Source organism: Alligator mississippiensis, chromosome 2, assembly GCF_030867095.1.
Source record: "Alligator mississippiensis isolate rAllMis1 chromosome 2, rAllMis1, whole genome shotgun sequence".
In the NCBI taxonomy this organism is placed as follows: Eukaryota; Metazoa; Chordata; order Crocodylia; family Alligatoridae; genus Alligator; species Alligator mississippiensis.
This window is the reverse complement of record NC_081825.1, coordinates 193,922,576-193,948,359: the sequence shown is the minus strand read 5'-3', so window position 1 is coordinate 193,948,359 and position 25,784 is coordinate 193,922,576. Positions and strand designations below refer to the sequence as shown.

At 42.3% G+C, this 25,784-nt stretch overlaps 1 protein-coding gene across 14 annotated transcripts in view; it reads right to left on the bottom strand.

Annotated features, from left to right (window-relative positions):
• SOX6 (SRY-box transcription factor 6) overlaps positions 1-25,784 on the bottom strand; it is a 532,213-nt gene that overhangs the window by 71,321 nt on the left and 435,108 nt on the right. For all 14 annotated transcript variants that reach the window (XM_059722632.1, XM_059722633.1, XM_059722642.1 and 11 more), the window contains one exon: positions 18,619-18,818. In XM_059722632.1, coding sequence (XP_059578615.1) covers positions 18,619-18,818 — 200 coding nt within the window. The remainder of the gene's footprint in view (positions 1-18,618; positions 18,819-25,784) is intronic.

Here is a 25,784-nt window from a genome sequence, read left to right as displayed (position 1 = left end):
CCTAGGTGCAGCACTTTGCATTTCTCCTTGTTGAACTGCATTCTGTTGTTTTCTGCCTACTTGTCTAACATGTCCAGGTCTGCTTGCAGCTGTTCCCTGCCCTCCGGTGTGTCCACTTCTCCCCATAGCTTTGTGTCATCTGCAAACTTGGACAGAGTACATTTCACTCCCTCGTCCAAGTCGGTGATGAAGACATTAAAGAGTATCGGTCCAAGGACCGAGCCCTGCGGGACCCCATTGCCCACACCCTTCCAGGTCGAAGCCAACCCATCCACCATGACTCTCTGGGTGCGACCTTCCAGCCAATTCACCACCCACCAGACTGTGTAGTCATCCAAGTCACAGCCTCTTAACTTGTTCACCAGTATGGGGTGGGATACCGTATCGAAGGCCTTCCTGAAGTCTAAGTATACGACATCCACCCCTCCTCCTGTGTCCAGGCGTTTCATAACCTGGTCATAAAAAGAGACTAGATTGGTCAGGCACAATCTGCCTGCCACGAACCCGTGCTGGTTTCCCCTCAGCATAATTTGTCCTGCCTGGCTCTTGCATATGTGAGCCTTGATAATTTTTTCAAAGACTTTGCCTAGGATGGAGGTGAGACTGATATAGTTGCCTGGGTCCTCCTTCCTCCCCTTCTTGAAAATGGGGACCACATTGGCCCTTTTCCAGTCCTCTGGGACTTGGCCTGTGCACCACAAGCATTCAAATATTCCCGCCAGTGGCTCTGCAATTATGCTGGCCAGTGCCTTCAGCATCCTCAGATGCAGCTCATCCGGGCCTGCTGACTTAAAGGCATCCAGTTCTTCCAAGTGACTCTGCACCATCTCAGGGTTAACGCATGGAAGTCTGGTGCCCTGCTGCTGCATCTCTACAACCCCAGTGAGAGACTTGTCCTGCCCCTCACTTAGGAACACTGAGGCAAAGAACTCATTGAGGAGTTCAGCCTTGTCCCCCCTGTCCGTCACCAATTGTTTCTGCCCATTTAGCAGGGGTCCTATTCCTCCCTGGGCCTTCCTTTTACTCCCTATATATCTAAAAAACAATTTCTTGTTGTCCTTTACTTGGAATGCCATCCTCAGCTCCATGGTAGCTTTGGCCCATCATCCTCTTCCCCCACGATTAGCGGGAGGAGGGGGGGAGTCCTTTGTCTTAGATTTGCATACAACGTGGTGTGGGGGGCAGGCAGCTGCTGTGGCTTTGATTTTGGCTCTGAGCCCAGGTTGGGGCTGGAGTCAAAACCTCAGCAGCCTCTTGCCCCCACCTCTACTTGCCCCCTGCAGTTTCTGCTTCCCCCCCGCCCCATTCCCCCCTTCCCTCCTTACTGTCAGGTACAGCTTGGCTCTGGTTTGGGCTGGACTCCCTCCCAGGCATGAAACTCCATCACTTGCCTGGACAATCAGCAGCGCCAATGCTGCTGCATGGCCCAGCAGGGGCTGTGCTTCAATGTGCTGTGTTTCGGGGGAGAATAGAGCCTGAACAGCACTGACAGTGTGGTGGGGGAGGAGAGAAGGCTGAGACTGGAGAGTGGTGGGAGAAGGCAGAGCCTGTGGTATATGGCGGGGAAAAAAGCATAAATTGTGGGGAGGTAGGGGTGAGACAGGAAGAAGTGGGGGAGCAGAGGGCAAGGGGGCCACCTGACCGCCCCCCAGCCATCTGATCCTCTCAGCCACTGCTTTCCCTGCTGTAGCAGGTGGAATGGGGGGAGGACAAATCCAAGACAACCTTACTACAATTAGATTCTATACCTGGAAAATTATTTACAACTGTATAAATTTTCCATTCATAGAATATAATTATGGGGGGTCGTCTTAAATTCAAGTAAATACAGAACATACATTGCACATTTGTCAACATTTGTCATACTTTACTTTGCTTGAATCAGATGCCAGGATGGTTCTGAATGCCATAAGGATGGCATCATGAATGGCACATGCCCCTGGCAACTGGGGGGGGGCACGGCTGCACTGGCAGTGGTGGGAGCATAGTGGGAGTGGCCAGAGCCCACCGGCAGTAAGCTGGGAGCTCCTGCAGATGCTGCTGACACTGTCAGCGGCACCTTTTTGTAGGGGGTGCACCACCATGCTCAGGGGGTGCACATGCACCCCCTAAGCATCGCCCCCAGATGGCATTCTTACAATAACGGGAGAATGAAAAATTAATAAGGGGCTAATGTACAGAAACATGCCTTAATCTATCCCCTAAAATAGGAATGCATTTAAGAAAATGCTTAATTCTATTTAGACCAGGATGATCCTGCCCTGAGCAGAGGGTTCAACTAGATGATCCCTTGAGGGGTCTCTCAAACCTATTTTCTGAAAGACAATGATTAATATTAAGAACATGTTTAAACATAGATCTAAAAAGGGAATGCTGATTTTTTCCCCTCTTTTTTAAACTAGGTCTGTTGGGCCCCTAAAGACACTGCCAGGTAGCCACAGAAAGGAGATGTGGGAATTACCAGGTCAATGGAAATTGCTTGATGTGCTGAACAAATTATTCTCTCTTCATCTGAAGATAATGCATTTGGATACTCTCATTCTCCCATTCCATGACTCATTTCTTTTGTCTGGGTACAATGGTTAATAAAGCCATTGCACTGAATACCATTGCATTGAATGGAGTCAAAGTACTATGCGGAGTGGTATGATACTTTGTATTGGAAACTGACTTGTTTCCCCAGACTATATAGTGGAGATATCTTTGGAAGGCTAAAAGGAGAACTTCTGATTTAAATAAAGATGTTTGGCTAAGCAGGTTACTCTCAGAAATGAAAATTATGAAATATGCTCCACCTCACTGGAAAATAAGAAAAAAGGTGTGGCAGGAGATGAAACAAAATAATATGGATAATTGACTGCTTCTGTTAGTTTAGGGGATTTATGAAAGGAGAAGAGAAAATGACACATGTCATTAATAAGACAATTAACATCAATGATGTTGTGGAAGCAATCATACCATGTCATCCAGTTGCTTCTACTGAAGAATAAAACATGGGAATCATGCACAGAAGGACATGCAGCTAATTCCTTGATAAAGGGGAATCCCTGGGGAGGAAGAATGCATCCAGCCAGTTTAATCTTATTCATGAAGATTCAAAAAGACTGACTGCATCAGGCTAGGAATGGAATTCTGGCATGGAGCTGGGAACTGATGGATCAAGAATTTTTACACTACATGATGTGTCAGTGACTCACTGTATAAACAGATCTAATGCATATCCTTCCAGTGATGGGATCTATCCACTCTGGCATCTTAAATATAGCAAACAATTTTCCTGTGTATTGGAAATGGGAGGGAATGGTATGTTAAATAATCATTTATTGGGGGAGGGGGGGAGTACTGGATGCATAGTTGTGGCTGCAAGTTGTAAACTATTTAGCAATTTAACATGAGGACATCTGGAAAATGGTTACAGTGATTTAAACAAAGACACAGCTTTCACATCCAGCTCCAGAAACTCTCTAGGGTGATAACAGTGAAAATGCATTCAAAGTCACATGGTCAGCACAGGCCTGATCTTACAACACAGGTGTCTATTTTCTCTTCCTCAATGATTTGGGAGAGGTGAAGAAGAGAACTTTTCCAACCCTTGTCCCCATGTTCCCCGCAGTCAAAAAATGTCAGCAAGTGAGAGAGTGTGAAAATGTGATATGTCTTTCCTGTCTTTCTTCTTCTTGCAACACGTTCAGGGCCATGAGTGTAAAAGGAACATACAGAGAAATTAATTTGTCTGTGGATTTTCAGGATATAAGCTAGGCAATTTCAGGTTGAGGAGTAGGTATTTATGTTTTAAACAGTGCAATAATAACACGCTACATTCTGAGCATGGTTTTAGCATTAGCAGTCAGATGTCAAAGATCATTTATCATCCTGATGCATGTTTCCATTGACTTAGATTTGTTTATGGAGTTAGTGCTATTTGACTAGAGTTGGACAAACTAAACACAGTGAACAATTTATCCAACAAATTGAGTCCATTTATGTTTGCAAACTATCAACAGACAGACTTTAGACCTTGTATATTGGCAACTTATAATTGTTCAAACACCCTGGGGAAACATTCTAGCCCATGGATTATTTATGAACTAGTCACTTCAATAACTGACTGTTCACTATTCATTGTTCAAGCCCTGTAACTGGTCACTGAAGTCATGTTATATTGTTTGTGCTGTGTGACTTGATATGCAAGTATTGCAAAACTGAATTAAAACCAGCTGGAGATGACCAGTAGGGAATGTCCCAAACCAGGGATTGCCAATATTTTTTGGCAGGGGACTGGAATGACCCAGCTCAGGTCAGAAGTAAGCAGGCATTAGGACCCAAGAGCTGCTACTAGTTCTCCCTGCTACTCAGCTGTAGTGTGGTATGGCAAAAGCTCACCTCCAGCAGAGTTCCAGGTGGCTGACTGTGGCGTTGTGTAGTGTCCAAAGTCATGGGCAAAATCCAAACAATCTGTGTACCAGATACAACTCATGTGCCATAGGTTGCTGACTTCTGACCCAGACAGGGGAGTTCTCAGCTGACAGAAAGTTCACAAAGTTGAAGGTTGACTCCTGCATCTACTACCTATCCCAACCTAGCACAAGAGGAAAGAATGGAGATGTCTGGGGCAGAGCTTAGCCAGGAGACACGGAGGACATGTATGACAAGGAAGAACTCCCATCTTCCATGGCTATAAAAATCCCACTGGATCCCTCTAGAGCTTAAATTTGCATGGGATCTGAGAAGTCTCGATCCAGACAGCTGTAAATCAGCTCCCTACTGCCCCCTTCCTCCAACTGATCAGCATTTAGGCAGTGTGGTGAATCATGGCTTCCATCTTTAACATGGGGGGGTGAGCAATTTTGGCATGAATAGTAAATGTCTGTAGCTGTGCACAAACACCCATCTTCATATGCAAATACATCCATACAAACAAAAATCCGTTTGCATGAGTATTTGTGCAAAGAAAACAAAGGAAGGAATGAGCATGGCCAAAACCATTAATCAGATTTCAAACAAACATTTGCAAATACTGTTTTGCCTTATTTGCCCAATTCTTTTCATGACATACAAGAGTTGGTGACAATTTTACCTGTTAGTGTGTGTGTTTATTTATTAGTATCAAAAAGTTTGAGCTAACCCAGATTGGGGATAAAACTGGGGATAGGTTACGATTCCCAGACATGGAGAATGTGATTCCAATTAATAGATACACCCAGAGAAATTAAAGGCATCTTTGATTTCAGTAAGGAATAAGTTATCAGACAGTTTTCCAAACTCATCCCTGTTGTACTTAATCTACTGTTGTCAATCGCATCATACCTAAAATCAATTTGGTACATGTTTAACTAGAAGAATGTAAGAGGGCACAAAATGATATAATGGTTCATTTCTGTTTGTCAGTGGGTACCTGTGTTTGAACCTGTGTGTGAAAAAAATATGTACATGTATTCTGAAGCTCTCAGTACAACTGACAGGTGAACTAGTGAGTGGGGAAATAATTCATGATAGGTTTCTGCATGTGACTTCTTAATTTAAACAGAACAAATATATTTTTGTCCCAAGTGCTAATGTTTGATTAATCAGCCTCTCAAAGTTTGGATAGGCTAAAAAAGTCTTGGAGCAAGGCTGGATATATAGCTGTAAACTGTTGTGAATTACTCAGTAAATAGACGGCATGTGAGACAATGTGCTGATCATGTCGCTATGGTCAAAGCAGTTACAAAACCCATTATGGATGAACACTATTGCACACTCAGCTTTGGGAAAAATTCTCCACAATGATTTAATTAAATATTCACATGTTTCAGCATTCACTTCAGAGATTCATTTTAATCTAACTGCCTCTGTAGGGTTTGTTTGTTGTTCCAAAAGAGACAGAATACACAGAAGGAAGCTTTTACTGTTTCCATAGGAAATACCCTACATGAATGGAAAACCTGTATATTCTATATTTCTATGATGGAAAGCAGATGACAAACAGAAATTATTACTACTATGACTATTGCTATTATTAATGAATCCTTAAACTTGTAGCTAGGCAAAACTTCCAGTATCTCTAACAGAAATAAAACGAACTTCTTCCCTGTGTTCATCCACCAAACCAAGCTACTGTACTAGAGGTAGTTGCAAGAAATTTATTGATGCCCATACAAAACTAGCAATTAGTGGGGGGGAAAAAATGCTTGCTTCATTTTGGCAAATAATATTTACATCTGAATATGGGTAGATGTGTGCAAACTGGTGGCCAGTAAAAATCTCAGCAAGGATAACTATATAAGGTTACTTCAGCACACAGCATATGATTATACAGTGTTATTTAAATAATGTTGTATTATATCACTGCAGGTATTCAAATACATCATGCAACCTCATTACTTCATTCTCACACATCCATATTATTTTCACTGTTACAAAGGTCCAATATATATTAATTTAGACTTTTCATAAGGTTACATTCTGATCCCTTGAGCGTATATATATATTAATAATCTAATCACCAGCTAATTAACATACATTTTCTTTCAGCTCAACCTTCTGTGTGCGCAATTTTGGGAATTAAGCAGTTAACTACAAATCTAATTTATCTAAGCTCAAATGCACATACCACCAACTTTCTAAAGAGCAACCCAGGGAATGAGGCAATTAACCACAAGGCTAACATAGATGCAAAGGGATGCACAACGAATCCTTCCATAGGTGCCATTTACTCCTAACAGTAAGTTACACACGTACAGCAGTTACACACAGAGCTAACTTTGCTGCAAATTAGGTGAGCTATATATGACAAAGACTTTTCTATATTTCTCCTTCCTGTTATATTCAATCCAAAGAATCGGTTGTATGTGTATAGCTTACTGCATGCATGATTTTTATGAGTTCTGGCATACAAAAAGAGGCCATAAAAAACTACAAAAGTGAACCCGATCTTTAAGGGAAAAAGGTATATGTTAATTATACATGATGATAGTTGCAATCAACTAGACGCATGTAGATGTCAACTTAAATCTTCATGTGTAACCTTAACTTTGCTATTTCCTCCTATTGAGGGGTCAGCCATACAAAATCAGAGTTCTCTTCACTTTCTGTTATGCAGCCACTGTACCACTCACGATGGGAGTTTTGTAGTACAGCCTTTGCAACCAGCAACTGGCAACTTTGCTTGTTGATGGAAAGAGGATGGAGCTATGTTTCTACGCTATACCTTCTTCTTTGGAGAAGGTAATGCCAGCAATGGCACTAGCCTCTCACAACCCTTCTAATACACTCAGTACCAATATTCTGTGTTTGGCTCCTTCACGCGTATGCATGCATACTGCCAGCTTCTGCAGCACACACACATTTAGAGACAAAGTAAAATATTTCCCTCATCATATATGCACGGTTATTCAGTTTCTTGTATTTGAACTCCTATAACATTTCATGAGACAGTGTAGATTCAAACTTGCTTTTGCTGAAAGTCAGTTTTCCCCATGTCTTTTTTAAAGCCACTGTTGGAGACTGTAGGATCCCCTTTCTACAAGCTGCTCTGTTTTTAATTACTGTGCAATAAAGTTCTAATTGTATCAGATAAATTCAGCACAGCACTTCTGTGTGTGTGTGATATTATAATTATTTAACTATTCAAAAACAAATCTAATTCCTGATCAGATCTGAAAACCCCCACCATGGCTTATTGTTATGCTAGCATCCTAGGAATACACTGATTTGAAGAACTGTTTCCAGCAAACATTATAATAAAATGCATATAAAAGCAACAATTCCATTTCATCAACACCCTGCACACCTCTGAAAAACAACACAAACTCTTAGTACAATATGCTCTATGGAAGCTCAGTCAGAACTACACACATGCCCTACTGAACAATTTGATAGCAACACTGCTTTTACTGATTGTTGTAGAATATATCTCATGTTTAATCTTTTCCTATCACACAACAATGAATATTGGATTGAACAGTATACATAAAATAGAATTCCCAAGGTCTAATGCTAAAGATAGGAAGGCCAGTATGTTTTTCATTTCTAATAAAAGGGGGCAGTATTACATCAGTTGATATTATGAACTACCCAAATATTTCTTAAAAGTAGTGGTGAAGACAACAATCTTCTGTGTTTACAGAAAATGTACAATTGCCACTTATTCATCATTATTCATCAAACTACTTTGGTGTCTCAGATTAAAATTGTTCTAAGTGTTTTCATTGCAACTTGCACATCTACATCATTCAGGTGCTTTTGAAATTTTTTACCTAGTTCGCTATTTTGCTTTCAACATTACTAAGGAAATATATGGAGACTATATCTACCTTTTCATGTAGACAAAGTGCAACAATGGTACTTAAAACCACAAATGAAACTACTAAAGTTGCAAAAATATCTTAGGACAACTTGCAAGGTCCAAGATTTCCAAAACTGGGTGCTTAAAGTTATATCTTAAATGCATATTGATATAATTAAAAGGGGACTTAATTTCAAAAGCAGTGGGTGCATTTACAGATGCAACTAGCACAGCTGAATAGATGCCAGTGCAGTTTGCACCAGAATTTATTGCTCCTGTGTGCAATATGTCCCCTGGACCCTAGCACATTGAACTGCGGCAGTGCAGCCCAAGCTGGCAGGGGATCCAGGGGTCAGCCTTCTAACTCAGAACTGCCCCACTCCAGCTCTATGTGTTGCGGAGGGGCTGGCTGAGGCATGGAAGTGCTACAGTGTGGGGCCAGCCAGAAGGCAGACCTGCACTGTAGCACCCATGTAAGCCAGTCAGCTCCAGACACCATCTATACGTGCATTTCAGCACACCAAATAACTCTGCTGTACTATAGTACTTGTGTTGGGCAGTACTACCCTACAGCAGAATTAATTAGTTTACTGCAGCCTAACAGCACCGCATGTATAGAAGGTGACTCTTTACTGGAGAGCTGATTAGCCAACTCCTCATTAAAGTGCACATCTAGATGCCCCCACTGGACGCGTCCACACATGAAAGCATGTGCGCTTGCAACAGCTCAAATTGAAGCAGTGCAAAGTTTAGCCAGGGCTTTTTGCCTCAATGCACGTGCTCAGACATGCACTTTGTTGTGGAGCAAATTGTGCTACTTGGGGCAAAATAACCCTGCCTGGCTCCTCCTGGATCTATAGCCAGGAGGAGCTACAGCCCAGGGCCAGAACCTCTGCTTTCCCCAGCAGTATAAAAAGCTGCCCTGTCCTGGCCCCATCAGTACAAAAAGGTGCTCTGTGAAGTAGCTCAGGGCTACTCACCCTCAGGACCTTCTGGGGCCCAGCCAACTGGTACCTGGGGACACTACCACTTGTGCCAGCTGGACAGCTGAAGCAGCCCTGAGAGTTCCTTGCACCCTTTATGCACTGCAGCAGTCCGGCAGTGGGGGCTGCTGCCTAGATGTGACCTGCTGTGCACCTGCCAGACCCAAATGAGGCATCTGCCCCTCTGGGCCAGCTGCCAGTGGGCTGTGGCTGCAGAGTTGGCCTTTGTGTGGCACTACTGCCATGTGTGCCCCCTGCCCGGCCATCTGGGCAGCTATTGCTTGAAAGATGCTCCGGGTGTGGTAGCCTGCTTTGGACTGTCAAAGCATGTTCTCCTGGCCCCAGCTGGCCAGGAGGTGAGCCACAGCCAGCTAGGTCCAAGGTGCCAGTCTCTATCATAATAAAGTGAATTATAAATACATGTTTCATTATTACACGAATATATGTTTTGCTGCCCCAGAGGGATTACACCCCCCCCTTGGGCTACAGCCCCTCTCAGGGGTTACAGCCCCACCACCATGGCCCCTAACAAGGGCTACAATCCCACCACAGAGCCTACCCTGCCTCTGCAGGGCCCACATGCCCCACCCCCACTTGTTCCCCCAACCCCCAAGTTGCTGCCCCATCTGGCCCCATCCCCTGCCAGCTCCTGCAGCCATCCCAATGGCTGCCACCCCAACCCCACTGCTCCCCCAGACCCCCCCAATGGCTGCCCTGCCCAGCCGCATCCCGCACTTGAACCCCCAGCCCACCATGGCACATGCGGACTCATCTGGATGCACCCACTGAGTACACAATAGCTTCAACGAACTTCAACTGAAGAAATGGTGGACCCTGTGCTTTTGAAAAATCAGGCCACTTACATTTAGATCCCTATATATGCATGAACAAGCTGGGCTTTATGGAGCCGATTTTTTAAACGTTGGCTTAGTGTTATTATATAAAGTCAAAAGCAGATTAAAATGGCAAAATCCACAAAAAACCTTCAAGGACCTTGATGACAATATAATGAAGGTGACTGCTGCAATTTTCATTTTAAAATTCCTTTCCACTTTAAGGCATTTAGCCAGCCATGATCATTTACTCAGAATGAATGACAGCATATATAGGGGTTCTCTGCTTATAAGGGACCCTCTTTGTGTAAATAAGCTTCTTATATACTGTGCACCAAAAAGACTCCTGAAGGATCTTATATGCCACCATTCTCCAGGCACATACAGCCATGAGAGTTCATGTGGCTAAAATGAACTTCCTTGGTCCCTTAACAGAGGAAAACCTGATCAGATCTTTTTATCAAATGAGTCTCCCCTTCCTTCTTATTGTAATTTTTAAATAATGTTTAAAAAGGAATACTTATAGCATAAACCCTTTGAGACAGGAAACATCCATATATCAGAGGTATGTATAGTGCCTGGACCTTGATCTTTGCATGGGCCTCAAGGCACTACTGTAATAAAAGCAACAACTTGACAAATATAGAATTGGTCATTTGTGAAAGATAATGTATTTTATTTGTTTGGCCTTTCTGTGTGGTATAAACCTTGACATTACTAACAGAATTATTACCAAGACTAAAAAAGGAGTGACAAGGTCCATAACTTTGAATTTATAAAATTTTTGTCACCTTTTTTCCAGTGATCTGCAATTAATTACTGATCTTGTATTTACAGTTATAATTATAGAGGCTTCTATCAGAAACGGAAGCAAAAAGGAGAAAAGAAACCCCTCAAGTTTTACAAAAGTATGAACAAAATAGAATAGGGTAACTCTTGCATATCTAAACAAAGAGATTATTATTCATGATGATTCATGAAAGCCTGTAATGTGATTGCTTGCATAGACTATTATGGCTCATGTTGGAGACTTGTAACTCATTCCAGTTAAAAAAAAAAAAAAAAAAAAGGTGAATTTTCTGTAAGTTGGCCTGAAAAAAATTGCCCTGACAATTCTCCTAGCTATTAGTCCTTGACTTGAAAGGAAAACTGGTAACAGGGAAAGATTTGTGGTTCTCTGTGAAATACCTTGCATTTGAATGAAAATAGAAAAGATGTTAATTCAGTTCACCATGATTACTATTTTGGTATGAAAAAACAAAATGATCGAATGATTCATTGGTAATATGATCTAGTGCCTTTGTGCATCAAGGAAAATAAGATTATGAAACCTTTCTCATTTGGAGGAAGAAAATAAAAAAAAACTATGCATGAAGAGTAACTTTTTTTCTATACACACATCCTGCAGTGTTTTTTATCAGGAAAATACTGTGTGCGCATTCAGTAGCCACATATAAATGATGAAGCGTAACATCTCCAGAGGAGCTGTTACACTCTATTGTGTCAATAATCCATATATTTAACAGTTCCTAAATACAGCAGACCATAACACCTCAAAAGGGGCTGTTATGGCCTATCAACTCAAATCCAAGTGTCTTAATATGGATTTGACCAATAGGCTGTAACAACTCCAAGGGTAAATAATACATATTTTAAAAAACATCCAGAGTATATTTTGCATACAAGTCATTAAGGCCTACATTAGGGTAAATAGAGTGGTTTTAACCCACTTCCCTTGGATTTAGAAATACCAAAGAAACACTCAAAGGCTTTCACAGTCGCTTAGGGATTTATGGGCTGATTTTCACAAGTGCTGAGAAAATTAGTTCATAAAAGTAAAAAGTGACTCTGAAAATCACATCAAATATTTTGGGTGCCCAGCTGTGGCTTTCAACTCCATACATGTGTATGCTTGCAAACCTGCAAAAACAGCTGGGAAGAAAGCAAATAGTATAGACATGTTATACTACCTTCTGCTTTCCCTAAAAACTTGATGAGGATACTTTAAAGGTCCTTCCTGCCTAGAGAATACAGACTATTTAGCAGATACATGCTCTGCACTGAACTTCCATGTGCCCCACACATCCAGGTTAGGTAACCCAAGCTTTTGACTATATTCTGGCCAAATCTGAACAAAACTCAAATCTGGCCTTTTAAATATAACAGAACTAGATACTATAGCATCTTTTGGTGTCATTTAGAACTGTAAGTCAATTCTGATCTTTTTATTAAGATTTAGTCAATTATCCTGGTTAAAATGCTAAACTAAATATAACTAACTCCAGGAACAAGTGTTTTGCTAGAGTACCTTAATGACTGATTTCTGTTAAAGATGTATATTGTTTGTCAGGAAAAGGGTCATTTACCCTAAAAAAGCCAATTTTCTGTCTTACTTCTACTGTTGCTCAGGATACACAAAAAGTCATTTAGCAGGGTCAGTTTCTAGATACTCTTCTTTTCCACCACTTTCCCAGTGCTCCCTGAACTGTATGAAATCCCTTTCACCATTCACTTCCTCCACAAAAGCAGTGATGGTGTTTCCTCTTCCTTTTCCTGGTATTGACCTACATATGACCAGCTTCAAATAAAGTAGAAAAAAATGCTTTACCCAGCTTATGCCTTAGGTATACAAATTAAAACAGCTCTATAAATTTATAGGCCCGCAGGACAGCATCAGTTCAAAAGTATGGGTGACCTACAACTTATTACAAAATCATTAATTGCACATGCCAACTTATTGCTGAATTTTTGTTTTGCTCTTTCTGATGAGCAAATCCCTGTGAACATTTTTAGCGAGAAAATATGAACATAGGCAATTTTCAAATATGTGTTTATAACAAAATACAAAGTGTTCAGAGCTTTAAATGACACATTTTCAAAAAGGCTTTGAAGTTGTGCACATAAATTTGTAAGCATAATCATTTGCACAACAAACTGTTACCGGTTATCTGAACTCAAGGACCAGTAACTGACCAAAACCCAATTGCTTTTTTTTCCTGCCTCAGCTGCAGGCAATTAGTTTATCATCTTTTTTTTTCTGGAGTTAGACTCTAGCTACTTATTTGTACACACAACATCTAATTATTTGGAGCTTTTTTTTATTGAGTATTTGGCTCTAAAAGTACATGTACCCGAGTTTTTCAGAAGAAACAAGCCTAAAATTGTAACTAGATTCCAGGAAGAACCATACACCCCACCCCACAGATACACAATAGTATTAAAAATAGGGCTTTTCTTAAAAAAAAAAAAAAAAATCCTTCCCTTTATAAAAAAAATGAAGAAGTAAAATGGAAATAACACAACAAAAATGAAAGCAGAGTTGATAAACATGCACACTAGAAAAGCTATGACCTGTAGCCCATACACAAAACTGTTTGTCTTTAATGTGTTTGCATGCATGCATTCATTTAAAATTTTATATAATGTATATATTATTTTTCATGGGATTTATTACTCTTAGGCCATATCCACATGTGAAAGTTAGCTCCTGTGACTGCACAGGAGCTTGATACTACTGAGCACTATCATCACATGGCAAAAACCATGATGCAATGCTACTATGCAGTAATATTAGGCTACTGTAGAGAAGTGTCATTTGGAAGAACTGGATGCCTTTAAATCGGCAGGCCCGGATGGGCTCCATCCGAGGGTGCTGAAGGCACTGGCCAACATCATTGCAGAGCCACTGACGGGAATATTCAAATGCTCGTGGCACACGGGCCAAGTCCCGGAGGACTGGAAAAGGGCTAACGTGGTCCCCATTTTCAAAAAGGGGAGGAAGGAGGACCCGGGCAACTATAGGCCAGTCAGTCTCACCTCCATCCTTGGTAAAGTCTTTGAAAAAATTATCAAGGCTCACATTTGTGAGAGCCCGGCAGGGCAGATTATGCTGAGGGGAAACCAGCACGGGTTTGTGGCGGGCAGATCGTGCCTGACCAACCTAGTCTCTTTCTATGACCAGGTAACGAAACGCCTGGACACAGGAGGAGGGGTGGATGTCGTATACTTAGACTTCAGGAAGGCCTTCGATACGGTACCCCACCCCATACTGGTGAACAAGTTAAGAGGCTGTGACGTGGATGACTGCACAGTCCGGTGGGTGGCAAATTGGCTAGAGGGTCGCACCCAAAGAGGAGTGGTAGATGGGTCGGTCTCAACCTGGAAGGGTGTGGGCAGTGGGGTCCCGCAGGGCTCGGTCCTTGGACCGATACTCTTTAATGTCTTCATCAGCGACTTGGACGAGGGAGTCAAATGTACTCTGTCCAAGTTTGCAGATGACACAAAGCTATGGGGAGAAGTGGACACGCCAGAGGGCAGGGAACAGCTGCAAGCAGACCTGGATAGGTTGGACAAGTGGGCAGAAAACAACAGGATGCAGTTCAACAAGGAGAAATGCAAAGTGCTGCACCTAGGGAGGAAAAATGTCCAGCACACCTACAGCCTAGGGAATGACCTGCTGGGTGGCACAGAGGTGGAAAGGGATCTTGGAGTCCTAGTGGACTCCAAGATGAACATGAGCCGGCAGTGTGACGAAGCCATCAGAAAAGCCAATGGCACTTTATCGTGCATCAGCAGATGCATGACGAATAGGTCCAGGGAGGTGATACTTCCCCTCTATTGGGTGCTGGTCAGACCGCAGTTGGAGTACTGCGTGCAATTCTGGGCGCCATACTTCAAAAAGGATGCGGATAACCTGGAGAGGGTCCAGAGAAGGGCAACTCGTATGGTCAAGGGCCTGCAGACCAAGCCCTACGAGGAGAGACTAGAGAAACTGGACCTTTTCAGCCTCCGCAAGAGAAGGTTGAGACGCGACCTTGTGGCTGCCTATAAGTTCATCACGGGGACACAGAAGGGAATTGGTGAGTATTTATTCACCAAGGCGCCCCCGGGGGTTACAAGAAACAATGGCCACAAGCTAGCAGAGAGCAGATTTAGATTGGACATTAGGAAGAACTTCTTCAGAGTTTGAGTGGCCAAGGTCTGGAACAGGCTCCCAAGGGAGGTGGTGCTCTCCCCTACCCTGGGGGTCTTCAAGAGGAGGTTAGATAAGCATCTAGCTGGGGTCATCTAGACCCAGCACTCTTTCCTGCTTATGCAGGGGGTCGGACTCGATGATCTATTGAGGTCCCTTCCGACCCTAACTAACATCTATGAAAAGGTGTTTGTCAGCACTACTATGAAGTAACTCAGGTTACTACTCATTTATTTAGCAATGTGCAGTAGTGTCTCATGTAGATGTGGTCTTAAAATATAAATTATTTAATTTTGCTTTGAAGTTAGAAACTGAACTGATATAATAATTTCAAAAGTCTAATTTGTACATCTTAGCACTATAATAATCACAGTTTTGGGGTAGCTGAGGTATAAAACTAAGGAAATAACAATGTACAAAAGGTGTAGTAACATCAGAATACATGCCAGACTCTTTCTTTCTGTAATTTGGTTCATTCTGGAGTATTTGATATAATAAATACAAACAATGGGATGACATAAGGATAAGGATATCCTTATGATGACATAAGGATTTTCATTGCTGAAATTTTACTATCAAATGCTTAAACAGCAAATACTATTCTACAGTTCTCCCTGTAAAAGTGGGATTCCATACTTTATTCTCTTAATGGATTTAAAAATTCTCTCCGCTTGTAAACTTTAACTGCTAGTCATGTAATCCCAACCTAGAATCTGAAGATCTGTCTGGGTTCTTCTAGCTTATTTTTTCACCAACAGCAAATATTCTACATATAAATTTAGTCACCAATGCATATAAAAGAATAAATTCCAGCTCATTCTCTGAAAGCTTTATTGGTTCTGCTAAGTGGTGTAAGAATAAATACAAGCTTATTTTATTCAATACAGGAAGCAAATGTGACCCTGAAAATACCAAAGGAACAAATCTGAAGCAAATAGGTAACATTTTTATAATAATTTTCCAAATTTTAAGGACCCTTTCTTATTATGTGCTTGATTTTTTTTTTAAATGTCACACCAGTGACACTCATGGAATACATTTGTCAAATAAGCTCCAGTATAAAATGATCACAGGTGTGACATTTTTCATAATTTGATTTCCAATCCTTTGCTCCACCCTGAGTTAGGATGCCCATCGACCTGAATCAGAGTTTGGCCTGAATAAAAACTGATGGAAATTATATAACTATTTAATTTCCACATTACAAAGGCTTTGTTTCATAGTATTAATCTGTATCAAATGAGTTTTAAAATGCTATAATTTAAACTAAACCTAGGAAATATGCATACTTATTACCCTCTAAAATTATTTGGCTTAATCATTGTTAAATATGTGGGGTAACATGCTAAACAAGTCTCTTCAACAAGCACTGACCCTTTCTGTTGCTGTTCTGAGTAACATAGGGAGACTATTAAGTTAAAATATAAAATATAGATTAAAAAACATATGACGGTACTCTTTACAGTGTTCCATTCCCATTTGCACCCTGCCAAGGTCTTCCGGCTCACTGATGAAACCCTTGTGAATTGAGATCAAATCACGATAGGAGCAGGATATTATAGAGATTTTATATATATCATATATAAAAAATAATATATATATAAAAATAAAAGCGGTATAACTTTGAGATGCTGAGTACATTTAGCCTGAGGTAACAAGTAGGGTCGTGCAAGGTGGACCCTATTCGATTTGGATTCTGATTTGATTTGTTGATTTGGATCACTGTCCCTGATTCGATTCAGCCAAATCCAAATCTGAAGATTTGATGCTAATTCAGAGAATCAGTGATTCGGCCATAGACACAGCTTTAAATGTTTTTTCTACATACCTTGAGGAACCAGGTGGCTCGTGAATGCCGCAATGCTGGGGCAGATGGAGCGTCCCACAGGAGTGTAGGGGGGCCCTCCATGTGCTCAGCGGCAAACCCAGAAGTGGACTGGAAGTACTTCTGGTCCACTTCCTGGTCCACCAGGGAACGCACAGGGCCCCATCCTCCCCTTGCCCCCAAGCTTAGTGATCAGCCTCAGGGGGACCCTGGGTGCCCCCCCAGACCCAGGAGGCATCAGTCACTGAGCCAGGGGGGGAGGGGCCCAGCATGCTCCCCGGCAGACCTGGAAGTGGACCAGAAGTGCTCCTGGTCCACTTCTGGGTCTCCTGCAGAGCACACAGGGGAGCCACTCCATGTGCCCCAGCATCGTAGCATTCATGAGCCATCTGCTACCTAGAAGTATGTAGAAAAAACATTTAAAGCTATGTCAGAATTGCCGAATCTTTCCAAATCAATTCGGAGGGTTCTGATTTGATTTGGAGAGATTACAGGGTCCTCTGATTCGATTCGGATTTGGAGATTTGGCCAGCGAATAGGGCCGAATCTCTGCTGAATCAAATTAGGAACCAAAGCTTCACACACCCCTAGTAACAAGCTTTAACATGTGGATGTCTGTGCTTGCTGTGCCCTTAGTATGGTCTAAGCATAAAGTGTAATTTCACCTGTATATGTTTATTAATTTCTTTGGGGGGGGGAGTTATTTATTGACAGTTGGATCGTGACTGTTGCTATTTTTTCTCTGTTATAATTTTTTTATTTGCTATTAAATGAAATGCACAAAAAATATTGTGGCACAAAAACTGATTTTGTGTCACTTTCTGTTGGTGGAAAACAACCTTTATTATGTGCTTGTGCAGGATAAGGCACCCCTTGGGAAAGCCAACATGGAAAGCACTCCTCATCAAAAAGGCTGCTTTCAGTTCAGCCAATTACATGATTCAGTAGTTCACTGGCTCAGGTCTACAAGTGAGAGCCCACTCACAGAGCTGATGCCTTGGGCCTTAGGAAGTCTACAGAGCAAGAATGTTCTCCTACAAATGTACTAAGTACTGCAAAACCCCACCTCTTCTGTGACTCCCCTCAAGTATGTCAAACTGGAACCTCTCTCAAAGCCTTCCTACAGACCCTAGGGTGTCAGTTTTTTATTTTGCCAAACTAAATGATGCCCCATTCAGCCCAAACCCTATCCCAGTTCCTGTCCTTCCCTTTCTGCAGCCTAGTCTACTTGTATTTATAAGCACATGTATATGGGTCTTATTCTACCACAATACTCAGCCACACTCACACAAATATATTCTTTCTTCCTAACATTAGCATTTTCCCTTCCACACTAACACCTTCAACACAGAACTCAAAACCTCATAGCCACAAGCCTTCCTAATTCAAACTAGTTAATTAATTACTTTGCTATGGGTAGATTTACAGCTTTATATATCAAACATACCTTATTAAATATACCCACAGAAATTTTTATTTATATTATATATATAAATGCTCAAAAATATTTAGATACAGCTTTGCTTAGTTGTGCGCATTGTATAGAGTTAACATTTTGAGTGTCATTATGTAAACCAGCAGCAGAAGCTTGTGGCACAACACTTTGAAATGACAAATTGTTTCTAATACAATATCAGTTAGAAGCTGTAAAAAAGAAATTGCTACACAAGCTTAACAGGCTATTTTCCAGCTAGACAAGGAGAATTAGTGGCACGCTGTGTAGAAATCGAAGATGTTACCTTTTCATTCCTGCAGTTGTTTAGCCCCATGTTATTCATGGAAGGCAGTTTTCCATCAACAGTGTGTGGAGGCGGCTGCTGCTGCTGCTGTTGCTGCTCCCTCTGGATCTGTTCTCTCATCTTTCGAGCCTCCTGAATAGCTTTCATTACTGTGTCCTGGTCCCCAAATAGGGCAGGTGAGTTAAGACTGGAAAGGATATCTGTAAATGCAGAACACACCTTTCTTAGACTATCATTTACATTCAATTCAAAGTTGGTAAGTCAGCTTTCATTCTGTTAGGGTTGCATTTTGTTGACTTTTGCAGGCAGTAGATGCAGTAATAATAGTTTCTCTTCAGAAGGCTGAAAGAACGTAAACCAACTGATAAGAGTAGACCCACTTTATTTTATTGAAAATGTGACCACTGAGTCCTTGGCTAATTACAGACAGTCAAAAACCCCGAGGCTGAATTGAGTCAATCTTTGCAGGTTAGTCTAAGCTGTGTAGATTGAACCAATAAGCAAGTGAACAGACATTCACTTTTGATTCCAGAAATGCAGCCACATGCCTGCAGTGGGCCAGTCAAGAAGCCAGGGACCACTAGAGCATGCCACCCTGCTGGGCTGCAGCAGACAGCTTGAGTCAAGGAAAGCCCACTGACCATGCAAAGGAGGGTTTGCAGGGGAGGTACAAAGCATCCTGGTATGGTGGGAGACTGTGAGTTAACTTAAATCTGGATGAGATCTGGGACAGAAGTTCAATAAACTGATTTAACCTAAGTCAGTTAAGTCTAATACTACATCCACCCAGGTTTATCTTAAACCAGCTTCAGCCATTTTAAAAGGAGTTTATGTGCACTGAACTTCTGTTGTGTAATGATTTGAACTGGTTTCCAATAACTTATGAGTGTATGTGTAATTTCTGTCCCCAGCCCCTGACAGCCTATCACAGAAACCTATGAATAACCCCATTAAACTCAACAAGACCATTTCCATGCTTAAAGTTAAGCACTTGCTTAATATGTTGCTGGCTTGGGGTCAAAATAACAAGGCTTTAAAACATTAATTTAAAAAGACTCCACAAACAGAAAGTAAGCTTACTTTGTTGGCCATTGAAATATATGCTAATTTTATATAGTGTGTCTTTGCCAGGGGACAGCTCCCTCCCTGTACTGAGCTTTGAAGTTCAGAAATAGCACAGAACATTTAGTGTTGGGGGTCTGCATGTTATCACCTTAATATGAATTCCAAGCTGTAAATAAACTGAGACAAAACTATTTATTTTTTAAATTTCTTTTACACATTGTAGAGAAAAAAAAAACACCTTTATCCCTAAGACTAACATTTCTCTGTAAACTACATTTTATTATAGGTAAAGATCAGCATTCTGGATAAAGCTTTCTAATTTTAGACCAGTAGATAGGAATGATTTGATGACTGGTAGTTTTGGGCTCCTGTGGTAAAGTGTTGATCCACCTGCTGTTGTTCCAAAAAAACATCCTGTTATGGAGTATATGGAAGAGAAAGGGTATACACACTCCAGCTAGGAACACTTGGGAGAATCCTGCTAGACAAGCAAGAAAAGCTTGTCATTTTAAGTGCTCCAGGTTTGCCAGGCTTGTGAATTTAATTATACTTCATTTAAGAAAAAAATAAAGCAAACAAGCCAAGTCTGAATTCCTGTGCACTTTGGCTTCATTGACTTCAATGACTAAATGAGAAGGGCAAAAATTGACCCTAAAGCATACTGATTTAAAAAAAAACCCAAACCTTCAAAAAGGTTATTTTAAGGCACCTTAAGTAATAAACAGCCAATTTAAATTGGTAATCAAGAGAAGACCTGAGAAATCACAACAGGCTTGTTTGAAGCTGAACTAAGGTGATTTTTCCCAAAATAAAGTGACACCTTTATGACCAACCAGCAGTGAGTGCTCTGGGTGGCAGTGATGCACAGGGCAGTGTCACTGGCTGCACTTGCAGCAGGAGGGTGGTATCCAATCCAGTAGCACAGTTGTTTCTATTTTTCACTTCCCCAACCAGGGCCAGTGCCTAGGGCTGCTTCTTGGTCATCCTTCCCTTCCCCTTCATAACAAATAAGGTTCTTAAAGCTCTTAAGTTAGGAACTTACACTATGTCCCTAGGGCTGGCTGAAGAATGGCCCTGCCTAGGAGCTCCAGGAACACAGTACAGACACACGACACACCATTATTTCTATTTTCAGAAGTGACTGTAAAACTTGGGGAATAAGTCCAATTACCTTTCAATGAGACCTTGGCTCCTGGGTACCTAAATGACTTTTGGAAATGGGCCATGGTTTCTTAGCTCACTTCAGAGCTTACGAAAAGTTTACCTCTTGTGTTAGCCTCTCTCATACTTTTGGACCCAGAAGAAAAGTATGCAAAGTTGTTGTGGTTTGATTTTTAATAAAAAATGCTCTCATCATCTATTTCTTTTGTTCGCTATCTCTAAAAACATTCTCAAGCCTGACTTCAAACTGACCTCTTGCACTTAATACTGCAATGGTAGTGTGCCATAGAAATAATGCGACAGATAAAATGACATATACAATACTGCAGGATCTATGTCAGGAAACACAGAAGGCAGGAACTCTAAATGTGAAAAAGATCCACTCTTTCTTTATATAAATGTTCTTGTTACTCAAAGAGGAAAGGATTTTTATGGGTGTTATCTTTTATTGGACCAATTGCATAGTTGGGAGGGAGATAGAAAATCTTTTGGATTCCAAGTACACTTCCTCTGATCTCAGTCAGTCTAACAAAATTATTACCCAAAAAAATCCTTACACTTCTTTCCTGGACCATCAGGGCTATAACATTACCCCAACACTACTATATTTAGCTACTCACAAGTAGCATATTTACTTGAATGCAAGACAAGGATTTTTCCCCAATCAGAAAAACCCCATTCCCCCTCCCTTATAATTGTTTGCAAGGAAACTTCATTAAATACATTGTCTATCATTAAACTGCTGCAAAAGGAGCATGTGCTCTGCTCGATAATGGAAATCAACTATGAAGTTGATTAAATGCAGCCAACACTGAGCATGACAATAAAAAGCAAAGCCCATATGGGGCAAATATACTTTAAAAAAAAATAATAGTATACTGCGTGTTCCAGGTCAAATAATCAAAATCAGTTCCAAATCATATTGATTGAGCAGAACTCATTCATTCCAAAAACCATATTGATTGAGCAAGTAGAACTCAATCATTCTAATTTGGCCTGGAATACAAAAAATTTTCCAATTTTTTTTTTTTTAATGTGGATCTCTGTCCCCTGTGAGGGACTCAAGATCCTTGGGGTGGAGTTCAACCCTGAGCCGAGCAGAAAGAAGGCCTGGAAAAGACAGAGGCTAAGGGTAAACAGATTTTGAACTTGTGGCATGTGTGCCACCTCTCCATGGGGTTTGTGTGGCACTCATGAAGGCAGTGTTGCTACTAGTGCTTCTGTACACCACACTGGTCTTCTCCCCTGCTGAAGCATGTCACCCACCGAATCCAGAAAGCCATGTGTGTCTTTTTCAGCAGATCCAGATGGGAGAAGGTGGCAAGGAAAACCGTCTACCAGATGAAGTGCACCAGGGGCAAGGGAATGCCAGACATCGTCCTGTGTCTCTGGGCAAGGTACATGAGCCAGATTTGCAAGCTGAAGACTGGTGCAGAGACCAAAACAGCCTGCTTCATTAGGTATTTTGCAGGGCACCTCCTAAGGCTTTGGGAGGTTTACACACTGTGGACCATAGAGCATCAGTGGTTCTGCAAGGTCCTAAATGAGTTCCAGAGCAGTTACGACCTATGGAAGGAAGCCCCAGCAACCATGTCCAAGCACAGGAAGATGCAGGAGGCAGTCAGAGCCAAAGATAAGCTGTCAATTGTGGAGCTGCATCTCAGTGCCAGCTGTTAGGCCATGTGGGAGCAGATCTTCCACAAAGGCCTACAAAATGACCACAAAGACCTGAACTGGTTAATAGCCCACTAAGCACTCCCAGTGTGGGCACTGAGATACAGAGAGGGGCGGAGAGGTCAGCCCAGATGCCCCAGGGAAATCTGCCAAAGCAAAGCAGAGACCATCGACCACTTCCCATGGTTCTGCTCATACGCCAGGGAGGTGTAGGAAAAGGTAAACTGGCTCCACAAAGAGGTAACAGGGGTCAGACTGATGATGAGAGAAGCAGCGCTGTACAGGCACCTGACTAAACACCAGAGGACCCAACAGCCCACTTCGATAAGTTTGTGTCCTGCATCAGGACTGCCCTGTGGAAGTCCAGCAACCTCCTGATATACAGGCATGTGGAACTTGAGATAGCGGACTGTGTTAAAACGGTACTGAGTGAGCTGCAGATCTACTACTGGAAAATGGTAGGAGAGGATGGAGAGGAGGCAGCCAACATCATCTGGCAGAGAAACCACTGGCACAGGCTTTTCAATGACCCGCCTTTTCAGGGAAAAGACAAAGAAGACGACAGCAAGTCAACTGGGTTGAGGGACAGCAATGAGGACAGCAAAGATGATGACAGCAACAATAGAAACAGCAGTGACAGTGATATGAACTATGAGCTAAAAGCTAGCAACTGGCACTAGAATTAAAGGGACTGTAAGTGTAATAGGAAAAGAAATGCAGACAGGTGCATGGAAAGGTGGGTGCATGGGTGTGATTATTATAACAGGTGTGCAGGTGCACAGAAGCAAGGTTTGTTACAGGTGTAAGGTTTTGAAACTAGGTTAAGTGTTTTGAAGAACGGTAAGCTAGATGATGTATATCTATCTATCTATTTATATTTTAAGACATATTTTTACACACACACACACACACACACACACTCTCTCACTTAGTATATAAGCTTTTAGCAAGTACCCATCATCCCCAAATCTGCACCCTGCATGTTACTTGTATCTGTATGCACCCTTTTAAAACCACAGCTCTGTAATGATGTGGCTTCTTTGTGCAGGGACCTCATATCTTCACTACTATGTAAGACTCACACCTTCAGCTCCCATATCCCCCATCCCACCACCGGACTAAGCAGGCTATATCCTTACTATGAAATTTAGTTACATCACAGGGAATTATGCACAGAAAAATGCGGAATTATGCGCAGAAAAATGCAAAATTATGTAAAATTATTTACATTTTTTTTTTTTTTTTTTACAAATTAAACTAAATATAACACTACTTGAAACTTCTTTAGAAATATATGCAAGTACTTGTGTTGCGGGGTGGGAGGTGGTTGGGGTGGGGGTGGTGTGTGGAGGAGGTTTAAAGATGTTGGGGGTGGGGGTGGGGTTTGTGGGGAGGGTTGTGAGGGAGTTGGGGGGGAGGACAATGGAGGAAATTATCCATGGGATTCTGCAGGATACCCACAAGCTGTACTCATCCCAGCCAGTCCCCTGATAGAAGACAGATGCAGCAAACACTTTCCTTATCCCCAGCATCTCGTTCATCCTGATGGGCTGGGTGGTCCCTAAGACCCACCTCAACAAAGCAGACAAAACCTGAAATGGCAGCTGAAGAAGTGGCTGCACCTGCCACTCTGGGCCAACAATAAGATCCTACGCATCTCCTACCAACAGAGAGGTGCCAACATCCCCTACATGGGTGACCTCTGTGACATCACAGTGGTCACCCACACCTTCCGCCTCCTGACCTGTGTCCTGAGCACCCCGATGAGCTGGTGAACAGCATCACCACCAGTGCTAAGGAACACTGCCCATTGGAGGACTGCCAAGCAGCCCACCACCTGGCCACCTTCCTGAGAGGCTCACTGGAGGGCAGTTTTGGCCAAAATGGCCTCACTGTGCAGCCAAGCCCACAATGCCACATGCTGCCTTGGTAAGCTCATCAGCTTCATCTGGACCTGGTCCAAGGAGTGCAAAGAGCTTGGAGGATCCCTGCTCCCAGCCCCCAAACCAGCCACATTACCATGATTGCCTGCCTGAGGACCTGCCTGGAGAGGTTCCTAAAGGATGTCAGCCAAACAAAGTATGCTAGCAACCTGAACGCAAAACTTGACCAGGTTAAGGTATTTGAGTTCACCTCAAAGTGGGATGTGAGCAACCACTTGATGCCTGATAGAAACTTCGTCCATTTTTTGGACAGGCGCTTCATCCACTGCACCCAGCTCAAATGCCTGCCATTAACAGTGACATCTGCTACAAGAACCACAACAGGAGGTGTCAGAGGCACAGCTATAAATGAGAGACCATCCCACATGTGCTACATACTTGCTATGCCACAGTGTGACAGCTCCACAATCTAGACCAGCTGGTAAAGGCCATTCTAGCCTCAGCTGGGACCATGTCTATCAACTGAAACCTTGTTTCTTTCTATGACTAGGTCACTAAAAGCTTAGATGCAGGTGTAAAGGTAGATGTCATCTACTTGGACTTTAAGAAGGCCTTTGGCACAATATCCCATCTTATTCTTATAAACAAATTGAACAGCCATACCATAGACAATTACACAATCATGTGGGTGGCAAATTGGCTTAAGGGTCATACCCAGAGAGTGGTGGTGGATGGGTCAGTATTGACCTGGAAAAGATATGGGCAGTGGGGTCCCCCAAGGCTCAGTCCTTGGGCCGGTGCTGCTCAATATCTTCATCAGCAACCTGGATGAGGGCATGGAAAGCACTCTGTTCAAGTTCACAGATGACACCAAACTATGGGGCAAAGCAAACACACTGATGGGAAGAAACCGAATCCAGGCAGGCCTGGACAGGTTAGAGAAGTGGGCATAGAACACTTGGATGCAGTTCAAAAAGGACAAGTGCAAGGTGCTGCAGCTAGGGAGAGGGAATCACCAGCACACGGTAGGCTGGGTGATATCCTTCTCAGCAACACAGCAGCAGAAAAAGATCTTCGAGTCACTGACGACTCCAAGATGAATAGGAGTCATCAATGTGACAAAGCAATTAACAGAGCTAACTCCACTTTGTCATGCATTAGTAGGTGCATCACAAACATGTCCAGGGAGATGATGCTCCCCCTCTATGTGGCACTGGTCAGGCTGCAGCTAGAATAATGAATCCAATTCTGGGCACCACAATTCAAGAAGAATGTAGACAACCTTGAGAGGGTCCAGAGGAAGGCCACTCATATGTTTAGAGGCCTGCAGGGAAGGCCTTATGAGGAAAGGCTGAGGGACCTGGACCTTTTCAGCCTCTGCAA